The sequence below is a fragment of the Pelodiscus sinensis genome, chromosome 3, assembly GCF_049634645.1.
Source record: "Pelodiscus sinensis isolate JC-2024 chromosome 3, ASM4963464v1, whole genome shotgun sequence".
NCBI classification, from domain to species: Eukaryota; Metazoa; Chordata; order Testudines; family Trionychidae; genus Pelodiscus; species Pelodiscus sinensis.
The window spans coordinates 78453182-78475680 of record NC_134713.1 but is presented as its reverse complement, the minus strand read 5'-3'; the positions used below and the strand labels follow the sequence as shown (position 1 = coordinate 78475680).

Below are 22499 nucleotides of genomic sequence, written 5' to 3'. Positions count from 1 at the left end.
AAGACAGTGGGTGAAAAAGGGAATATGAATGAACACAGTGCCTGAGTGTTTTTATAATATTGCTACTATTATCTGCAGTGAAGAAGCCATGATGTAATCCAAACATTAGCCAGATATTCCAGATTTTTTCAAATCTTCTCAGCAGTGTTCCTTTTGTGTGAAATGGTCTACTTCAAGAATAAGTATTACCTGCTATTGCTGCTGCTGCAGTTCCAGCTTAGTGGCTGTGCCTGGTATGCTTAGCATTCTCAGAAACTGGGCTAAAAGTAAGAACCTCCTCACCTTGTCCTCAGGCTCAAAGCTAATAAACAGTCTGCTATTAGACTGTGTTGTGTAATCATTTGTTGTTTATCCACATTGCAATGCTAAAATATACAACTTTTCTCTCTGGCTGCCTGGCAGGATGCCTTCCTTTGATCAATATGAAATAATTTTGAGGTACAGCAATAATGGAAAAGAATTTTCTCCCAAATAGGGAACAGCATGGCTCAATAAGCTGTGATAGCCTTTTAGAAGACAATATCCTGTATACTAACCTATGCCTGCAAATCCTGGACAATAGATGCTGCAGCTTTTCAGTTAATAGATCAGGTTGTGAATAATTATATGGGTAGTAACACTTGCCTGCCTTATTGGAAAATCTTGTATAAGGAAACTTGTCTTTTCCATGTCACATATGGAGTTCTTGCCTGGTTACTTTCCATACTGTTGGTAAAATAGTAGCAGTGCCAGTGGTTGATATGGGTATATGCTTTGAACTTGTTACAGTTCCACAGCAAAGCAGGAATAATTCTTCCCTAGTTGCTTTTTTTTGCCTTTAAGTTCCAGCTCTGTTAGGGTATGACTACACAGCAAAGTTATTTCAAAATAACAGCCGTTTATTTTGAAATAACTTTACTAGGGTCTACACAGCCAAACTGCTATTTTGAAATTAATTTGAAATAGTGCAGTGCTTATTTTGAATTTGGTAAACCTCATTCCACGAAGAATAACGCCAAATTCGAAATAGCTATTTTGAAATAAATGCTGTGTAGACACTTATATCGAAATAGGGGGCCTCCAGACCTTCCCAGGGTGCCCTGGTGGCCACTCTAGCCTCAACCAAGAACTCTCCTCTCCCTTCCCCCTCCCCGGAGCCCTTAAAGAGGTTGACTCTGGCCACAGTGCCTGTGCCAGCTCCACGCCTGCCAGCCCAGAGCCAGCAGTCACTGCCCCATACCCAGTGGCCCCAAAACATGAGCCAGCAAGCCACTGGCAGCCACCCCTCGACCACTGCCCAGGAGCAGTCTGCCAGCTCCCAGGAGCCTGCCAGGGCCCGGAGAAGGCAGACGCCTCCCTGATCCAGGGTGGAGATCATGGACCTTATTCAGGTTGGGAGGGGATGTCCCTAACATCTATGATCTCCGCACTAGATGGAGGAATGCAGCTGTCTATGGTAGGATAGCTGCCAGCCTGGCCACCAAAGGCCACGTGCGAACCCAGGAACATGAAAATCAAGTTGGTCCGGCGAGATCTCCAACCCTGAGTCCTGAGCTTCCCCTCCCCCTTGTTCCCCTTGCTTCCCCCTTCCAATTCCCTCCTCCCAGGTTTCCCCCTCCCCTCTCCCACCCTCTCTTCTCCCCTCTCCTACCTCCTTTCCCCAGTCTCACCAGAGTTTCATTCCCCCCCCCCCCCCGTTTTGTTAAATAAAGAGAGTTTGTGTTCATGAAAATACATGTATTTTATTTGACATCAGGAATGGGGGTTAGGGAGAGGTAAGTGGAAGGACATGAGGGAGGAATGAGGCACAAGCCCCCAGTGGGGCAGACCAGGGAGGCTCTTAGTGCTCCTCAGGGTGGAAGCTCTCCCACAGGGCCTCCTGGATACTGACAGCCCCCCAGTGGACCTCCCGGATGGCAGCCTGCAGAAAGTGCAGCCAGGCTCGCAGCAATGCGTCCAAGAGAAGCACCAGAGTGCCCAGGGGCAGCTCTGGCTCCATGTTGCAGAGTGCTGTGGTATCCCGAGTGAGGACAACCAGAGCACGCAGAAACAAAATGCTTTACTGTCCCTCATTGAGGTAGGCAAGCAAACAGGGAAAGCTGAGAGCCGGCTGTCCAGGAGGGGTCCCTTTAAGCACAGGCCTCAGATAGCCTCAGGCAGCAGCCACACAAAGTAACTCCTGATCTGATGCCCTGCTGGACCTGGTTCCGGCCAGCCTTAAATGCGATTCAGCGTCCACTCAGTGTGGACATGCTATTTCGAAATAGCAAAATGCTATTTTGAAATGCATTTTGTGTGTAGATGCGTTATTTCAAAATAACTGTGGTGTAGACATACCCTTATTCTGTTCTCTGAAGAAACTTTTGTCAATATTTAATTAGGATGGTGGTACTGAAGATCCTTTATTTCATCAAGCTGTCGCATCAGATTATCTACCTTTTTGCTTCACTGATTTACTTACATGACAGTTCAGTACACATAAAAGTGACTCAAACATCAGGCAGTGTCAATGCAATTTCCCTGCATACATTTGGTTCATTTAGTATTGTGTTCTGTCTCTGACAGAGACCAATACTACCTGTTTAAGAGAAAGATCCAAGGTACCTCTCACAAGATAATCTCCTCTTAATCCCTTAGTTGATGGTTGGCTTTTCCTCCTGGAGCATGAGTTTATATTCCTTTTGGAGAAGTTTGGATTTGCTTTGTTTTTGTTTAATTTTTGCTGCTATAATTAAACAGAAGCTGTAGGCTTGATACAGGATTTACTAGGGGAATTTCTGTGGCCTATTATGCTGGAGATCAGACTAGATCAGTGGTGGGCAACCTGCAGCCTCTGAGCCACACACGGCTCATCAAGGTAAACTGGTGTCAGACCATGAGACTGGTTGTTTATTTTGCATCCACAGATATGTTCACCTGCTGCTCTCATTGGCTATGGTTTGTTGTTACTGGCCATTGGGAGCTGTGGGAAATGGTGCTGGCCTCTTTCTACAGCTCCCATTGGATGGAAATAACAAACCATGGCCAGTAGGCCCTGTGGGTAGCTGTACCTGCAGCCACAAGATAAACAATCTGTGTGGTGGCCTGCCAGTTGCTTACCCTGATGAGCTGTGCATGATCCGTGGGTTGCAGGTTGCCAGCTTGTAGACCAGATGATCTAACGATTCCTTCTGGCCTTAACATCTATGACTCTCTTAATTCTGGATGTACTTGTTTTCCATGTAAATGTTCAGTACTTTTTTGAATCCTCCTGAACTCTAAGATCATGGATTGTGAAAACATAGAAGAGTAGTAATTTTGTGTGTGTGTGAAATGGGGAAAAGCAGTACTAAACTTGTTCTCACACAGTATTTCTGAAAATTAATACTTTGGGCTCTTTTTTGGTCCTTTTCCTGGATGGTAGTGGTAAGGACAAACTGAAAATATGTGCTTCTTTGACTAGTATCAGAGCAGCAATACCATGGCATTCTCCACCACTGCTACTATTGTGTGTCTCTTGATCACTGTTGAGAGCCTCTGTTCACCACATTATTGTCTTATTCATCTCACTGTCTGTTTTATTTTTCAATACTGATGAACTTCTGGAAACTTACAGAAAGCTTTACTATTCTAACAGTCCTCAGTGCCTGCTAGAGCTATCATTCATTGCATTTGTCAGGATTGTTTTCTTTGTAGGCTATACTAGTTAGAGTTTCTATTATTTGAACTGAGCCTTCTACTTTCTTCCCTGATATTTTCTTTCCATTCATTGTTTAAGTTATAGTTTCACATTTTACAGAACAAGGAAGTTGACCTTTTATATCTTCCACTTCAGCACGTTCAGTGGGGCAGGTAGATATTTCACTTTCAGCTTGGATTTTTTGTTGTATTAAGGAAGTGGGAATTATAAACTGTTGATGATTTATTTTTAAATTGGCTGTTGGTGACTCAGATGGTGGTAGTTTTAGCAGTACAAAGATGTTTATTCACATTCCCTTAACCTTGACCAGCTACTATGGCAAAACATTGTTTTGGTTCCTCTAATTTTTGCAAGCTTTACTCACAGAAATACAAATTAGAAATTCTACTTGTGTTGACTAAATGCTCCTGCTGAGTTTGTAAAACCATGATGGACATGTTTTCCACTATTGCATCCCCTCGCACCTCCATGAGTCATTCAAACACAACTTCTGTGTGCACTGAGAAAATATAAACTTCTCATAATAGCTTTGCTTGTCACCCTTTCATGAAATAATAGAGTTGCCCCAACTCAGTTACTAGCTCTCTATTTGACCTCCATGCTGTGTGCACTTCCACTCTTAAGTCCACTATTTCCCACTGTCCTATACTGGGATCCCCCATTCTTCCACCATGCCAGAGGCTCTGTGTGTTCTACCCTTCCCGGTACCAGGGTCTCCCATCTTCCCCACTGGCCCTGCATTTATACATCCCCTGTGTTAATGGGAGCCATCAACCAGTCTATAGACAACTGAAAAAGTGCTTGCAGTTGTGGATAATGTAACAGAATGGCAGGGATTCCACATGTCCCTCATTTTTTCCCTGTCCGTTTTCTGATTTTCTACCAAATCAGTACTGTTTTGGCCACTGATGCCTTGAACATTCTCCAAACTTTTGGAATTAATCGGGTGTGTTCAAAAAATTATTATGGTACATACAGACAGACAGAGAAATGCTGTTATGAGTGTAATATACTTACAGACTTGGCCAATTATGTAGTCTGACCTGTATAATACCGCTGTAAATGTTCACTCTGTAATTCCTATATCATAACCACAGCTTGGGTGAGGTATACTGTTAAGGGACAGACTGAGTAAGCCTAGGCTTCTGAAAGGTTGGAGTGTAGGAGAAGGTCAAGATGAAGGAGAACCAACAATTCTTCGTCGAGTAGTGTCCCCAAGGGTGTTCCACTCGAGGTGCTGGGTCCGTCCCGGCGCCACAAAACGGAGAAACTTCCATAGCAGTAGCCCTGCCGGCCCACGCATGCGCTCCTGTTGCCTCGCGCCGTTCGCGCCGTTACAGCTGAGTGTGGGCCAACTTGTCAGTTTCCTTAAACCGTCCGTGGCCGCAGACAGATCTAGGATGAGTTCCCTCTCCGCCTGAGGAGAAAAGGGAGACTTTTCCTTAGAAACCTATTACGAGACAATTTAGAGTTAGGGTAGTTGTTACTAGTTGTTAATAGTATTACTAGTTAGTTCTCAGGTTTTGTTTCGTTCTAGTTTATAGTCTATTAGTAGCCTTAAAAAAAAACTGTTTTATTATTATCTGATAACATGCCTGGCTTCAAGAAATGTTCCCAATGCCAGGAGGCAGTGCCTGACTCAGACAGGCACTCGCGATGTGTTAAATGTTTAGGGGATGGGCACATCCCATTGAAGTGCCCTCACTGCATGAAATTGACAGCTTGCGCTCGGAGCGATAGGGAAATGCAACTGAGGGTGATTTTATTTAACAAAGCCCTTCAGTCTGATACACCGTCTCCCGCTGTCTCAGGAGCACACCTGCCTCGCTCGCTCGCGAAGGAGCTCCACAAGACCACCGGACTACCGCACCGCAGGAGCGTGCCGGACAGACCGGGTACCTCTGGCTCTTTGCCGAGGCACCCGGCAGAGAAGACGGGCAAGGGCCGTAGTGCCTCAGCCCCGGCTTTGGCAAGCGCTAAAGACCCGATGCGGGCTCCTGTTAAAGGACCGCGGGCGGAATCGGCACTGGCAGCGGCCCCAACGGCCAAGTTACAGCCGATAATGGCGGCTCTGGTGCCGGCTAATGTCACGCATGCGCAGCCACTCACGGCTCTTTCGGCGCCCATGTCCACGGTGCCGACGGCTGAGACCTTGACTCCAGCGGCGCCGCAAGCGACAGTGCCGACTCAGGCACCGCAGTCTATCATTGGCACTGTACAGCCCTCTGCGCCGCTGCCTCCTTCGGCACCAACACAGCCTTTAACTCCCGCGGCACCGCTGATTCCTTTGCAGAGCAGCCAGATGGTAGGGACCACATCAATTCAAATGGCACCGTCTTCTCCTGCTGATCACTCGGTGCTGACTGAGGCCCCATATAGGTCGAGGCACGTTCGGACGCCCTCACTCACGCCTGACCGAGCTCGGTTCTCTCCAGGACCCTGGTCACCAACTTCATTTTCCTCGAACAACCATCATTCTCCTCGTTATGTCTCCACCAGGGACCGCTACCATGCATCACCTCAGCGATCATCCTCATACCATCACTATCGTTATTGTGATGAATGATGCTATTCCTACTATTCTCGCTTTCCATCTCGTTTTTCTGACAGATCGGTCTCACCGGACTATCCAGGCGTTCGAGATATTCACACCGGTATGATGCATCCGGAGCCTACTCCCCCAGATGCTCCCCAACTCACCATCAGAGATATGATCGTTACTATGATGACCGTCGATATTCTCGTAGATCACGATCCCCACAACCCACTCGTCCAGCGTCTACACTTCGCGCGCCTTCGCCGACGATACCACCAGTGTCTGCAGAAGACGCTATCTCAGTTACTGATCAGGACGGGCATGAGAACAACTATACTCCGAATAAGGAACCGGAGTCTCCAGCCAATCATTCATCATCATCCCCGGACGATTCTGTCTTCCCTGGAGAGTTATCTCCCACGGAAGATCACAAGCAGTTTCAAGAGCTCTTTGACAGGGTTGCACAATCTCAGAACATTCAAACTACGAACATACAGCAAAAACAACACCCTTTGCTGAAAAACTTGCAGCCCTCACAAAAATCAAAACTGGCTCTGCCCTTCGATGAGGCTATCTTGGAGATTGCAAATGATATATGGCTGACTCCCGCCGCTTCCTTACCGACGAACAAGAGGGCGGACAAGAAATACTTTATAAACCAAAAGGGTATGGACTTTATGTTTACGCATCCCCAACCCAATTCCCTTGTTATGGACGCTGCCCAACAAAGATCGAAGACGGCTCAGAATAAAAACACTGCAAGTGACAAGGAGGCTAAACGCCTAGACATTTTAGGTAGGAAAGTATATTCTTCGGCCACTTCAGTCCTCCGTATGTGTAACTACGCGGCTCCCCTCACGAATAATGATTTTGACAATTACTCTAAATTAGTCTCCCTCCTAGAACACCTACCAGACTCCAAGTGCCAAATCTTGAGGGCGGTAATACAGGAGGGCTACACAACGGCCAGAACAGCACTGCAAATCGCCCTGGACACAGCAGATGTAGCAGCTAGAGCCACGGCTACTGCTGTAGTCATGCGTCGTGTGTCCTGGCTGCATCAGGCAGCTGCCCCGAAAGAGTTGCTCAACAAAGTAGAAGACTTACCATTCGATCGACAGTATCTTTTCGCCCAGGCCACGGATCAGGTGTTCCACTCGGGCAAGGACTTCCGAACGACTCTTAGAATGCTGGGGATGTATATGCCTCCGTATAAACGCAAAAGATATACGCCCTATAATAAACAGAGATCCTTCTCTTATGCAACATTCCGCCCCAAGCCATATGAACAACAGAGACCAAGGCAACGCCAGCAGAAACGAAGACAGCAACCTGGCAAGACATCCGGTCAACAACAAGCCGGCAACAAGTTTGATGGGTCAGTCGAGGGACTGCGGACAACCCCTTTATCGGGAGCATCACAAGTAGCTTTATTCCATCATTGGCTGAGACCTTATCAACATGTCTGGTCTCTGATTTCCACTGACCAATGGGTCAACGACATAGTTGTTTCAGGATATGCCATCCCTTTCAACTCCATCCCCCCCCACTCACCACCCTCCCTGTCCCTTTTCAGGGACCCCTCTCACGAGATTCTTCTACAGCAAGAGGTGTCCCGACTACTTACTATAGGAGCTGTGGAGAGGGTACCCATTCAGTTCCGGGGGAGAGGTTTCTACTCCCGGTACTTCCTCACCCAGAAGAAATCAGGGGGTTAGAGGCCTATTCTGGACCTGCGTCGACTCAACCGCTACCTGCGGAAACAAAAATTCAAAATGGTCACGTTAGCTTCTATCATCCCGGCTCTCCACAAAGGGGATTGGTTTGCGTCCCTCGACTTACAGGACGCCTATTTCCACATAGCAATTCACCCGGCCCACAGGCGATTCCTTCGTTTTGTGGTGGGCACAGAACATTACCAATACCGCGTCTTACCCTTCGGTCTGTCAGCAGCACCACGGGTGTTTTCCAAAACCCTGGCGGTGGTAGCTGCCTACTTCCGACGCCTCAATATTACGATCTTCCCGTATCTCGACGATTGTCTACTAAAGGCCCCTACCCGCCAAGAGGCAGCATGGGCAGTGACCACCACCACATCAGTATTCGAGACGTTGGGCCTTATAATCAATTTCGGCAAATCGTCCCTAACACCAAGTCAGGACTTGGAATTTATCGGCGCGAGACTCGATGCACTGAATGCAAGACTGTATTTACCTACAGCAAGACTCCAGTTGATCCAAGATTTGGTGCAGTCTGTCTCAATTGCTCCCAGATCCAGCATACTCACTTGTCTAAAATTGCTGGGGCACATGGCTGCCACCACATATGTGGTGCCGCATGTGAGACTTCACCTATGCAGCCTCCAGCATTGGCTGTTCAAGGTGTACACGCCGGGGGCACACGCTGTGAGCAAGACAGTGTCCATTCCCGGACGCGTCAAGACTTCACTGGCATGGTGGGACAACCCCAAAAACTTGTTATCAGGTGTACTATTCCACGCACGCAGGCCCACGGTACAGATCACAACGGATGCCTCTTTGATCGGCTAGGGGGCACATCTGCAGGAACATCGAGTTCAAGGGCTCTGGACGACACAGGAGTCCCTGCAACACATAAACCTCCTCGAACTGCGGGCTGTATTCAACGCATGCAGACATTTCCTGCAGATGATCCGAGGTCTTGAAGTCCACATTCTCACCGACAATATATGCACGGTGTATTATATCAACAGACAAGGCAGGGCGCGTTCACGATCCCTTTGCGCAGAGGCCATAGGACTGTGGAACTGGGCAATCCACCACGGTATAACCCTCACCGCATCGTACCTCCCGGGCAAGGACAATACCATTGCTGACACCCTGAGCAGACACTTCCTTACTCAGCACGAGTGGGAGTTACACAACGAAGTGGTTCACGGTCTCTTCCATCTCTGGAGGTTCCCGAGTATAGACCTCTTTGCCACTCATCACAACAAAAAGTGTCATCAGTATTGTTCATGGGCGGGTACCGGCAAGAATTCCCTGGGGGATGCTCTTCTGCTCAACTGGGGCTCTTACCAACTTATCTACGCGTTTCCGCCTCGTCCTCTCATTCCAAGGGCACTGGAGAAGATAGTGACGGAGGGCGCAACAGTGATCTTCATAGCACCCTATTGGCCTCGACAGACTTGGCTGACACAATTGTCCAGAATGTCGGTCGCTCAGCCACAACGACTTCCACTGAGGCCCAACTTACTGTCTCAACGGCACGGTTCAATGCTGCATCCGAGCATTGATCACATGCATCTTACGGCATGGCTCCTAACTGGTTTCAGCCACCGGAAATGACTTGCTCTCAGGAAGTGAAACATGTACTGATGAATAGCAGACGCCATAGCACTCGCAAGGCCTACACCTACAAATGGCACCGGTTCCAAGCGTGGTGTCTGGAAAGGGATTTGGACCCTTTTTCTTTACCGGTGCAGCATACTTTGGACTACATCTTCCATCTGAAGACGGAGGGCTTAGCGAACGCTTCATTGAAAGTGCACTTGGCAGCAATCTCGGCGACCTGCGCATGCTCACAATGAAGGTGTCTTTTCTTCTAGCAATCACGTCAGCACGTCGGGTTAGCGAGTTGGCGGCTCTTTCAGCCGATCCACCATACACTTTATTTTCTGAACAAGGGGTTCTGCTTCGCGTTCATCCCCCCTTCCTGACGAAGATAAATTCTTCCTTCCATATAAACGAGCCCATAAGTCTGCCAACATTCTATTTGAAGCCCCATTCCTCGCCAGAAGACTCACGTTTACATACCCTCGATGTTAGACGGGCACTGGCCTTCTACCTGCATAGAACACGCGCCTCCAGGAAGTCTCGGTGCCTTTTTATAGCTACGGCGGAGCGCTCCAAGGGTCAACAGCTCTCCACACAGCGTATTTCCAATTTGATCACCTCCTGTATCTCACGTTGTTATGCCCTACGGCACAAATCCTTGCCAGGATGACCTCACACTCATTCCACCAGAGGCATGGCCGCATCTACTGCGTACCTTAGAGGGGTACACTTGCAGGACATATGCCGTGCAGCAACCTGGTCATCCTCTCTTACCTTTGCCAAGCATTATGCTCTTGCGAAAATATTGAGGAATGATTCAGCGGTGGCGCAAGCAGTCTTGGCCACAGCACAGAGATCATAAGTCCAAAGCACGCCAATAGTGTTGGACCACTGCTATGTACTCACCTCGAGTGGAGCACCATCGGGGACACTACTCAACAAAGAAGAGAGAGTTACTCACCCTGTGCAGTAATGTCTGTTCTTTGAGATGTGTGTCCCCGTGGGTGCTCCCCGACCCACCCTCCTCCCTGCTTCGGAGCTTCTGTTTCAGATGCTTCTGGTTGGGAGGAAACTGACAAGCCGGCCCGCACTCAGCTGTAATGGCGCGAACGGCGCGAGGCAACAGGAGCGCATGCATGGGCCGGCAGGGCTACTGCAAAGGAAGTTTCTCCATTTTGCGGCGCTGGGACGGACCCAGCACCTCGAGTGAAGCACCCACGGGGACACACATCTCGAAGAACAGACGTTACTGCACAGGGTGAGTAACTCTCTCTTATATATCAAAACAATAAAGGGGGGCAATCCAAAGTTTTAAGCACTCCATGATTTTGTCTCTATTTGAAATACTGTCAGAAAGGTAATTTTGTGTTAGCTTGGAAACTCCAGACTGAAATCAGGAAACACAAGAATGTAAAAACTTTGGGCATGATACTGACGTATCTGTTGAACAGCCCTTTGAGGCTTTGCTCATTTGGAACTGCTCACATAAGTAAGAGCTACTCACTGGGCATGACAGAATCAGGCTCTTACCCAAATTTATTAGGGAAGGATTTGAACCGAAAGAAAAGTACGAGTTTATTTCAAGAAATTCATGAGATTGCTTATTTTATCTACAACATTTTGCCATCCCTAATATGGATATTTCTCAAATGTATTTTTAGACACAGAAAGTAAATGATGGTTAGAAGTAATTTTAGTATTTAAACCTAAGAAAAAATAGGAGGATTGTATCTTGCAGGTACTTAAGATCCCATGAAATTATTAAGGGATGTGTGTTTTATCTGGAATACAAACTATTTTTACAATGTGTTTTTACTTAGACCTGGTAAATTCAAGGCTTCAGAGGACCGTTAAAAGTAGGGATGTAAATGTTTAACAGGTTAACTGGTAAGCCTCACCTTTAATGGGTGGGGACTGGAGAAGTTTCCCGCCTGATGAGGACAGGGAGCTGGTTCAGCCCCTGCCTGCAGTTGGGTGGAGAAAGCACTTCAGCCCAGCTGTGGACAGTGGAAGCACTCCAACCAGGCTGGAGCGGTTCTCCTGTCCCCCCATTAGTTAACTGGTTAAACAGTGTTTTACTGGTTAACAAATTGGATTTTACATCCCTAATTAAAAGCTAGAAGTTATGTACAGTTAATTTTAAGCGATAAAAAGGCATTTAAAGAAAAAGTACCAGAACATACATAAACAGAGAATTGCATTTCTTGGTTAGAGGTCAAAAGTGTCTCTATCAAAGTGTGCTAATAGAGATGCAAATGTTGGCACCACATTGCTCATTTCAGTTGGTTTATGCCTGAAAAGTAATGATATAAATAATTTTTGTACCTTCTTGTAAAGGTTCTAATGACTTTACATTATGTAGAGTCTGTTCTAATGACTCTCCATAGCATGAAACCACAAAGTAAATTACCTGCTAAAAGCTATGGCCCTTGTCCCACAAACCCTCTCCTGTAAGGAATGTTATTAATTTCAATATGACTGCTACTAGGAACAAAGATCTATCTGTGTGGCCCTAAGAGCCTGCTCCTGGAGGGAAATACACAAATTAGAAACATAGACAATAGTAAAATGAGATTTGACTTGCAAAACTTCAAAGTAATATCGTTAGTAGAGGGAAAAAAAATCTAAAAGGGACAGACGAACCTGTCTTAGGCCGTTATTCAACAAGGTACTTAATAAGCACATATCTAATATCAAGTCTAAGTAGTCCCTTCAAGCCGATGGAATAACTGTCATGCTTAAAATTGGGCACACATTTAAAAACCTTACTGAATTAGCACCTAATTGCTGCAGTGCACCTACAGTACAGAATGAACTGCAAATGAAACATAAGTTTGAAACTTGTAATTGATTTGGAACTTCAAATGCATAGACACCATGTCACAAAACAAAGAAGTAAATGTCTCTGATTAGTTTTGATACAGCAGGTCATCCCTATTCACCAAAGCACTTCAGTACACGTGTAGATGCTTTGTCAAACTGGTACCTGTATTCCCCAAGTACAATTGTACCTGAAGTCTGGACTTAATTTCAGGGTACCATGTGACTAGAAAAATATTAATTGGTTAAGGAGAGTTCAGAGAAGAGCAATAAAAATGATCAGAGATGATGGAAATGATTTATGAGGAAAAAAATTACAAAAAAAGTAACATCTATAGCTTGATTAGGTGGCTGATAATGAGGGGATTATAACAAGCTTACAAATAGGTGAAGGTAGTAAACAATAAAGAAGAAAAATTATTGTGTGTGAAACATGGGAGTATAGAGGAACAAAACCAAGAAAGAGCTAGAACTGCCCATGAGAGAGAATTTAGGCTGAATAACAGAAATACTTTCCTACTAGAGAAATGTACTAGGCTTTTAATAATCTTCCTAGTGAAGTGCTGGAAGCTCTGTCACTTAGGACACTGAAAACTAGATTGGACAAACACTAGAAAATATACTGTCAAGAACAATCTTATACTTACAGGGAAATGTATTGGATAATCTTCAAGTTTCTTCCCTCTAACTTCTCTGAAATATTCGGTTCTTACTCCATCAAATTCCTCGACTTTACTGGGGCATTTTGCCTTAGCAAGGACTGAAGGATCAGTGATCAACCCCTATTCTTAAATAATATAAATAATCTATGTTTCAGAGCTCTAGAATATTTAGTAATATCTCTGCTTGAAAGTAAATAACCTTTATCAATTTAACTAACTTTTTTTTTTCAACAGAACACTGTTCAGACACTTTAAATAATACTAAAATGTGAGTCACCATTATAGAGAAAACAGGATTCAGTAGACAAGGCAGTATGTTATTTATGGATATTGGCAGGCTTGTGCAACAAGCCCGCCTTCTGAGGAATTTTGTTGTTTGCAAGTAGAAAAATCCATATAGAAAGGAACCCAACTAGTGATAATGAGCAAATCATTACCCTATCTGAATCAATATGTGACGTATTTTAACTCTTCCTTAAAGCTGAAAAAAAGTTATCCGTAATCATCATATTAATATTCTGTAAATATCCAGAAAATACAATGTGTCTGTTTTGGGATTTTAGTAGAAATTTTACTTTGGAAAGCTAACAGGCTGTTACTAAAATTATGAACTTCTTTAATATTGAAAAGAACAATTGATCACCTTTTATAAATATCTGTTTAAGTAACATCTTTTGTGTTTTCTAAAAGAAACTTAAAACTATCCAAGCATGAAAAGCTTTAATAAAATAATTTTATGACACTGTCTACTGTTTAGTCAAATGTGTCTGAAGCAATAGTTGTAATAATTAAAACAATTGTATGTCACTTATGGATTAATATATAGCAACAGCATAATTAGCTCATATGTTGTGTCAGGTTTTCTAGTCACAGACTTTTGTATGCTCAGTTCTATTGTAGTTGTCTGACATTATTTATTATTTCATTAGCATCCAATTTCCTTCTTGGATTCAACAGTAAGGTCAGTGCAATGAGCTGCATAGACTGTCTTATTCCTCCTCCCTCTTCTTCTCTCCACCCCAGCATAGCCACTCATTTTCCTCATTTCTGGCATATCATAATTTAATATTTAGCAATTATGGCTTGGAACCAAAGGAATAATTATTTCTTAATCGTTCTGCCTTTAGGGGGTTCTTTTCACGTTTCTGAGGAAAAAAGGAAGTCTTTGGTCACTGGGGGTGAGTGCTTCTGTGTTTTCTTTGTAAAAGATAGCTCTGTTGTTAAGGCAAGACACTGTGTGTTGAATTCTAATTCCTTTGTGCAAGTGCCAGCCCGTTTCAAAGCAATCCAATGACTGGAGGTGTTCGGTATGATTAATAGTGCTACAGTTCTGTGATTGACTAGGTTGACTGTGCTTTCTGTGTGTGTAGAATTCTAAAAGTTGATACATTGCCGATGAGTAACAGTGAGGTTTAATGCTGTAGCGGAGGTGGGAACTGAATATCTTCTCTATGCCAAGCAGTTTTTGTCTAGGGTTACCTTACGTTTCTTAGCTGCTGAGTTCAGGTACCTTTTCTTTAAATATTTATTGTTACTGCAGCACAATGCTACCCATTTTAGAACAGGTCTGTGTCTTTGTAATAATTTTTCTTAAAAATCAAGTTGTAAAATTGGCATATGCATTTGAAAGGTACACTAACTTTAAGTGATAGATGAGTATCTATGGAATTGAATTGTAGTGTGTTTTAATTCATTTAATTTAATTATTTGATAAGCACACCGTGTAACTTCATTATTGATAATATATAATGGTAGATTTGGTAGAATCTCAGAAGTTATGCTTTATTTCTGGCTTTAGAGATTTTGGATTTAAATTGGCACTGGATTAGTTATCTGTCTCTGTCAAGATTACAAAGAGCTTTTGTTGTGATCCATCATAGGGCTTTTGTGTGATATACTGTATGCAGAAGCTGCTAACAGAAAGAACAGATTAATGCTGTGAGAAAAAAAATGTCATCAGGTAAACATTAGGTCTTAAAAAGCAATTTCAAATTCATAGTAAGCTATACATCCCTAATACATTTTTAGCCTTATGGGGATGGAGAAGAACTTTTAGTCAAAATTAATTTATTAGTTCAGAGCTGTGCTTAAATTAGAAACAAGGTGCTTCTATAAAGTTTTGAAATCAAATGATTTGAATGTGCTTTCTAGAAGAAAAATAATGGGTCTGAGAGAGCCTGATGAATTTTTAGTAGTGTTACCAGAAAACTCTACAACAGTCCTCTTTTTAAGTCTATGTATGTATGTTATGTGTAGCAATGTTAAATGATGTATCTAATACAAAGATGTTGTGTGTGTGTGCGTGTGTATGAGATGAAGTTGTGCATGTATTAACATTTAAAATTATATTACATATTCAGAAGTTGCAGTAGAAGAATGAATGCAAGGAGCCATCAGATGCTTCTTGGTTAAGACCGTAACAGTAAAACTGCATGTATGTGCAATATATTTCTATGTATATAACTTAAATATTTGTGACAATATTTGCATGTATATTATGAATTAAATTAGTCTTTAATTCTTGCTCCAGTAACATAATTAGAACTAGTACCCATTTTTGGAGTTCAACCCTTTTATTTGCAGTAAACTTTTCGACGGAAGGTCTTTTATGTGGTTTCTATTACAGTTTAATGTGATATCTTCAATATCTGAAAAAAACGGTGTTTTACAATTTTCTGAGTTTAATCTTTTCATTTGGCCATGAAGCATTATAATGATAGTGGCTTACCTAGTCTCTAACCTTTTAATCATCTTGTACATTTAGTGTGTCATGGGCCAGAAAGGCAATTCCTTCCACAAATATGGAACGAAGAGAAGTTCATATTAAAATTATCTAACAATATATCAACTAAGTAGTACAATATAACATTTGCTATTCTTATAATTCTATTTTGAGTATCCTTTTATTTGAATATGTTGTAGTTATTTTTGGTTTAAATCAAGATTCTTTTTTGGTAACTTTGGTGTTTTTAGCTTTAGGAAATTATTTTTACATACTCTTTCACTGAAAAATAGCTAAATATATATTTTTAATTTCACAATTTGATTTAAGTACTTAATTGAAAGTAAATGATTTTGTTTAAAATTGAAGTATAGCTCTCTATTGACTTTGGTATTTAACACAACATGTAATTTAGTTTATTGGAAAAAACAGTGACAGTTGTGTATGATGCTGGGGGTGATGTCAAAGTGTCAGGCTACTAGCTTAGCTCTTTATTGTTTTCAAGTAGTCCTGCTACTAAAAGTAGTAAGTGCTTCACCTTATGAAAAGATTTAGTATGAACAGGTCTCTTATTTTCTAAGACAGACAGACAGAAATAAATAAATCTACCTATCTATAAAAAACTTTTCTGGTGGGACAACAGAGTGACATCATGCATCACTCTGCATCCTGCAACCCCTCCCTCCGCCTGCAGCCCCTCCCTCCGCCCTGAGCCACCAGGCCTCACCCCTCCCTGATGCTGGGGGTGGCAGCCACATGGCCTCCAGCTGGGCTTGGAACAATTTCCCCGGGGGGAGGAGGGAAGTGAAGAGACAAGTGTGCTGAGGCCTCTGCCCAGCCCAACCCCATGGTGACCAGGAGCTGAGAGCAGGGGCTGCTGAGGCTGGGAGGGGAGGGGGGAGAGGTCGTATATCCAGGGCTGGCCTGGACTTGCTCCCTGCCCCTGCTGGCTGGGCCTGGCCCCGTGAGGCCTCGGCCCAGCCCTTCCCTACTCCACTCTGGTGGCCATGGAGAGAGAACTGGGGCTGCCTCAGCCTCTTGGGGGGGATAGCTGGAGCTGGGGTGGCCTTGGACCCTCCCGGAAGCAAGAAGGTAAGAGCCCTCCCCGGCTAAGAAAGGAGTTGGCAAGCGTAGTGAGTACGGGGTGCAGCCCGCTAGTAAATAAATAAATCAATAAATTACAGCTATTAAACAAGCTAGACACCAAGTAAATCTGTACATCTTTGCATTTTGTTAATTACATGTGGGAGCTGATAATAGTCGATTATTTTTATTTCTGTATTAAAAATCTTTAAAGTCATTGTAGATAACATAAAGTAGGTACAGAACTTGAATAAGATAATATTATTAAAAGCAATTATTGCATAAAAAATTAAAGCTCATTTGCTGCCTGGTTTAGATACAGATATCTTGAAATGAAAAAAGAGACAAACCTCTTTAATTATAGATTTTTTAAAAAAACATAGCCATATTTAGACTTTCAGTCCAGAAAGTAATCTGAGTAATAGAATAGCAACAAATAACATTCCCACTTAACAAAAGTGTGGATGTTGGCAAAGTGTGGATGCTATTTATCTCACCTTAATCATTTGCAGGTGTTGTTAAAGAATTAGAGGGCTTTGTGCTGAATGCTTCATCCTAATAGCAAGGGTAAGAAGGACATTTAGCACACATCTCAGCATTTACTGTTTACAGAGGGCCAGCGTAAAGTCCTTCATCCTGCAGAATTCTTCACATTGTAAAAGCCCATTGTAGCCTTGAGGTAGCATGTATAAGTGAAGTTGATGCAAAGTTTGCCTTCCACATATCCTGTCCACTGAGAGTTTGTGCTCAATATGAGTTCCTAATATGTCTGCACAGAAGGGCGAATTTTAATTTACACTTATTTTACACTCTCATCCCACCTGTATAAGGAGAAATCCAGTGATCTGGAAATCCCCAAATCCCCATAGATGGCATGGTAGGGAACTCGTTTCTATTCAATTATATACTTGCATGCAGAGGAATGTAAAGTGTTACTCTCCTAGTAACACTAATTGAAGTAGTATGCATTTAAAGGGCATGAGCCCAGTACTAGTTTCTTAGACACATAATTTTAACTTTTAAATATAGTTAACACACTACTAAATTACACACTCCCAATTTGAGTGGACAGATATAATGTAGGTAACTTCAGTGATAGCTTAGTAATGAACACCGTAGCTAGGTGTTAACATCAATGGTGGGCAACCTGTGGCCCATAGGCCACATGAGGCTCATCAGGGTAAGCCTCTCGTGGATTGCCAGACAGGTTGTCAATCTTGCAGCTGCAGGTACGGCCACCAGCAGCTCCCACTGGCTGCAGTTTGCTGCTCCCAGCCAATGGAAGGTGCAGGACGTAGCACTGGCCACAAGGACTTGCTGTTCACTGCTTCCCAGAGCTCTTATTGGCCAGGAACAGTGAACTGCAGCCAATGGGAGCTGTGGGAGGCCATAGCTGGCAGTCTGCAGGCCACAGGTTGCCCACCATTGGTTTACACACTTGCCTTCTCCACTGAAATCTAGTTACTACCACTGTGGAGCTATGCTAGCAGGATATCAGAATTCGACCTAAATCTGAGGCTGTAATGCCAACATTTCAGAATAAAGTTATGGCAGCTAAGTTTCCTGTAATGTCATGAATATTACTTTTCTACTTATATAGTAGAATATTTTGAAAGTTAAGTTAATCACTAAAATTTGGGAGTTTTTGGTGAAACTTTATATTCCTTATACTGGACTATGTTTTAGACTTTTTTGAGGAGGGAGGCAGGTAGATTCCTAAAAATTCCACCCTCCTGTTTTCATACACCAAACGTTGAGTTTCATATGCTAGCAACTTTCAGACAATCCCCAAAATGCTTTATAAAGCAAGGATCTGAGTAGTGAAAGTGTGTGACTCTGTAGGCAAACACAATGATTGTTTATGTACTCTATTACTTTTTTTAAATGTATATTAAATTTGACTGCCACAAACCTTGAAATGTAGCATTCTGTTAGCAGAGAATGATTGACTGAAAATTGGGGCTTATAAGGCATTACTGGACAGTATGTTTTAAATCTTAGGCAGCAAGAATCATGGCAATATTAAGGCTCAAAAGTACATTAAAGAAAATATGTCTTTAAATCTGTTAAAGCAAGAACACTCTGAGCTACATTTTCAGCACACTGTATAGGGATATAGATAAATAACTTTTATTAACATTAAAAAAATACTACAAAGGTTGATAGCCCCCAAATAGAACTTAATCAGAAGTAACATTTAAAAAGTCCTCTTGTGTTCTATGGAAGATTCTATGTGTTTTCTAAGAATAAGACTGAAATGTAGATTAAATATCCATTAGTTTTGTGGGCAGCAAGTATGCAGCAAAGGTGGAGCATTTTTGTTCTCAATTATATGTACTTTTGCCATCCTTCCAGTCTTCCTGTCTGACTGTCCCTGATAGAAAATGAGATCTATTATGCTGACAATTGGGGTTTTCATTTGTGACAAGATTGCAGCAATTTAACATTTTCCCACACCCTTTGCACTTTTGAAATAGTTCTGCAGGCGAGTTCTGCAAGTGAAAATAGTCCCTGTGCATGTGCTTATGATAGGCAAGCCATTCATCCACTTTTAAGCTTGACAGTCTTGCTTTTTTAAAGTTTGTCCCAGGTCCAGTACTGAGACAAAACCACGTGTGTGGTTTTGTCCATTTTCTGATGGTAAATGCCATTTTGAAGCGAGCAGCACCCTGCCTCTCACTTTGTGACTTTGCATGCAGGATGTCTGCCAGGTTCCCATGGAGTGCGGGGCAGGATACTGTTCAAAATGGTGTCCCTAATTTGTGTGACTTTGTACCAAGCAAATCTAGCAGAGTAGAATATTTTGAAAGTTATGTCACTAAAACTTACAATTTTTGGTGAAACATTATATTTCTTTTGCTAAACCATGAGTGTTGTGGTGTGATTTTTTTGCAGGGTGGGGACAGATTATTAAAAATCTCATTCCCTCCTATTTTAATAGAAGAGCTTTGGAGTTCCTATATAAATAGCTTTTAGATGATCCCAAAGTGCTGCATAAAGCAATGAGATCCCCAAACTGTTCCCTTAGCATAAGGAGTAGAATGAAACTGACATAATCCTTGTCCTTTTAACAGCGTTGCTCGTATTGGAAAATTTAGTGCATGTGCAGGGTAGAATTGCCACAGGGAGGTTCCTCTGCAGCTGCCAGAGGCATTTGAAAAAGGTAAGAATGAGGAAGAAAAGTGTCTAAAAGCCTTCAACAACTAAGAGAAAGCATCTGTGCCTGCATGTAACATAATGGATTCTACATGTTTCGTTAGTCTATAAAGTGCTACCAGACCATTTGTCACTTTTCAAAGGTAGCTCGTTCAAACCTCATTAAATTGGTACTTTTAAAAAAAGTGTTCACTTTTTCTCACCATTGCCATTATATGTTGGACTAGGAATTAAACAAGAAAATCATATCAAAAGAATTTCTACTGCTTAAAAAAATTAGAGACATGTCAGAATGTAATGGCTATTTTAACAAAAGCATTGTATTTAAAGGCCACAGGTTCAACCTCTCTCTGGCACCCTCCAAACCTGACAGTTGCCAAACCAGAGAATTTGCCAAACCATAGGAGGTCAATATTGTCTAGCAGCATTACCATCACTTCCACTGCTTACTGGGCTCTTATAAGACACTTAGGGGTAAATTAGAGCTAAATAACATCAGAAAACACTGAGAGCCAGGACTGGTGGCTATAAACACACTTATGGGACTGTGGGAAATTTAGCCACCCATGATAAGTAGACATCTGACTAATTAAAATCATGCCGGACCATGAATGTTGCTGGACTAGAGAGTACCGGATTAGAGAGGCTCAAGCTGTATTAACTCAATACATAAAGGATCACATTGTGACTAGCCTTTATGCAAGTTCAAGGCGGTAGAGGAGCTTTTCAAGGAGCCTCTCATTTGGGCTCCATACCTAGTATTCCACTGTCAGTGCACAGCATCTTTCCCCTTCACTGGTGCTCAAGAAGTGGCTGAAGCCCAAAGATCTGTCAGCACCACAGGACAAGGGGGCTTCAGCAAAGGACCTGTGTTTGGATACATGCCTGCCTTGGAGCTACACAAGGGTATTGCTGTGGACAGACCCTGAACCCTACAAGGGGATGCTTAGGAGTGGCAAGGTATCCAAACCCCTTGTAGGGCCACCTGGATCCCAGACAGCCCTCATGGCCAAGAATCAAGTAAGTGGGCTGGTACAGCAGATGCTAAGCCAGGCAAAGGACCCAGTTATGGCCCAGACCTCCATGGACAAGTTGATTAGGGGATCTCCTTCCAAAGCAACAGAACATCCACATTCCTCGGAATGTGGGCATTGATCCCCATCACCATGGCCTAGGAGCCTGATGCCACAGCCTCGATCTCTGGGCCAGGACTCATTGATTAACCTTCACAGGTACATGCAGGCTCCTGGGACACACATGTATCAGAGGCAGCAGTGCGGGGAGGCAGGCGGGAGCCAGTGTTTCCCATGTGCTCTGGCTCCTGAGGATCTGACTGTTCTCCCTGTGTGTAACTGCATAACCACTGAAATTTTCAATGGTTACACGTTTACTTAATTAAATGCATTTTAACATCCCTAATTTTAAACTTGTCAGTATTAATGACTTGATTGGATGTATTGATCTAAACAAAAATAATTAAGGAATGCTATAATCATGCTTTTGTTTAATTTCTTCACAGGTGTGCTATAACCCTCTGATATCTCAAAATGCCATTAGTGAAAAGAAACATAGACCCCAGGCACCTGTGTCACACAGCACTGCCCAGAGGCATCAAGAATGAACTGGAATGTGTCACCAATATCTCCTTGGCAAATATAATTAGACAACTGAGTAGTCTAAGTAAGTATAGTGTGCTATTAACTTTACAATTCATTTCAAACTAAAATGTCATTTGCTGGCACTTTTTGTAAATGAAACAGAACCACATTTTCAAATTCAAAATTTAAAAAAAAAACCTTATTTCTCTATTAACGTTGGCTTACACAAACTGTTCTGACCCTTATGTTTTCTTTTGTTATCTTGTAAATTATGTTAGTGCTTATGAAAGGTGCTCACTGACAGTTCTGGAGATGAAAGCCTACACAAAGTGGATACGAGGAAGAACTCTGCTTTTTCCAAGTTACAGTGTTAATGTTTCTGCCTTAACATTACAGAGTGAACAGCACAGTTAGCATTAGGAAATAAAATTCTGGTTACTTGGTTCAACAGTTAAATGCAGTGCTGCCACTATGATTAAAGGGGGTGGGCTTGAGCAGCCCCAGCCGTAGGCAGGGGCTGCTCCAGACCAGCTACTCCTGCCTCCCACCCCATGGAGGCTGCCACTGCAGCTCCCAGCCTCCCCACAGGGGGCCCTGCAGGGCTGGAGCAGCCACTCTCTGCCCATGGCTGGGCTGCAGGCAGGGGGCTGCTCCTGAGTACCATTTAACTATTATCTGGTAAGCATCACTCATTATGGGTGATGCTTACTGGGTAATGGTTTAACTGGTTACCCAGTAAGATCCCTAATTAGCATGCTTAAATATAGTTGCCATGTGTTGAAGAGTATTTCTTCTGCTTCTATCATCCCAACCCCCTTTCATCACTTCTCCTCCTCACTGATTTCCACTTTATACTTATTCTCACCACTGCCATCCCCCAACTGGGAATTGCATCCCTTCAAGGGGCAAAAACTTTCAGAAATTTGATATCAAGAATAAGGAAGGCATAG

At 43.1% G+C, this 22499-nt stretch overlaps 1 protein-coding gene across 8 annotated transcripts in view; it reads left to right on the top strand.

The window, feature by feature from the left end:
- Positions 1 to 22499, top strand: part of WASF1 (WASP family member 1) — a 188391-nt gene that overhangs the window by 96777 nt on the left and 69115 nt on the right. For 2 of the 8 annotated variants that reach the window (XM_075923105.1, XM_075923103.1), the window contains 2 exons: positions 19870 to 19958; positions 21471 to 21631. The exons of 1 other annotated variant lie outside the window; for it this stretch is intronic. In XM_075923105.1, the coding sequence (XP_075779220.1) occupies positions 21499 to 21631 (133 nt within the window). In that variant the 5' untranslated portion in view covers positions 19870 to 19958; positions 21471 to 21498. Of the gene's footprint in view, positions 1 to 14374; positions 14497 to 15350; positions 15425 to 19869; positions 19959 to 21470; positions 21632 to 22499 lie in introns of those variants that run through there. 5 more of the 8 variants (XM_075923102.1, XM_075923104.1, XM_014573697.3 and 2 more) reach the window with 4 other exon arrangements.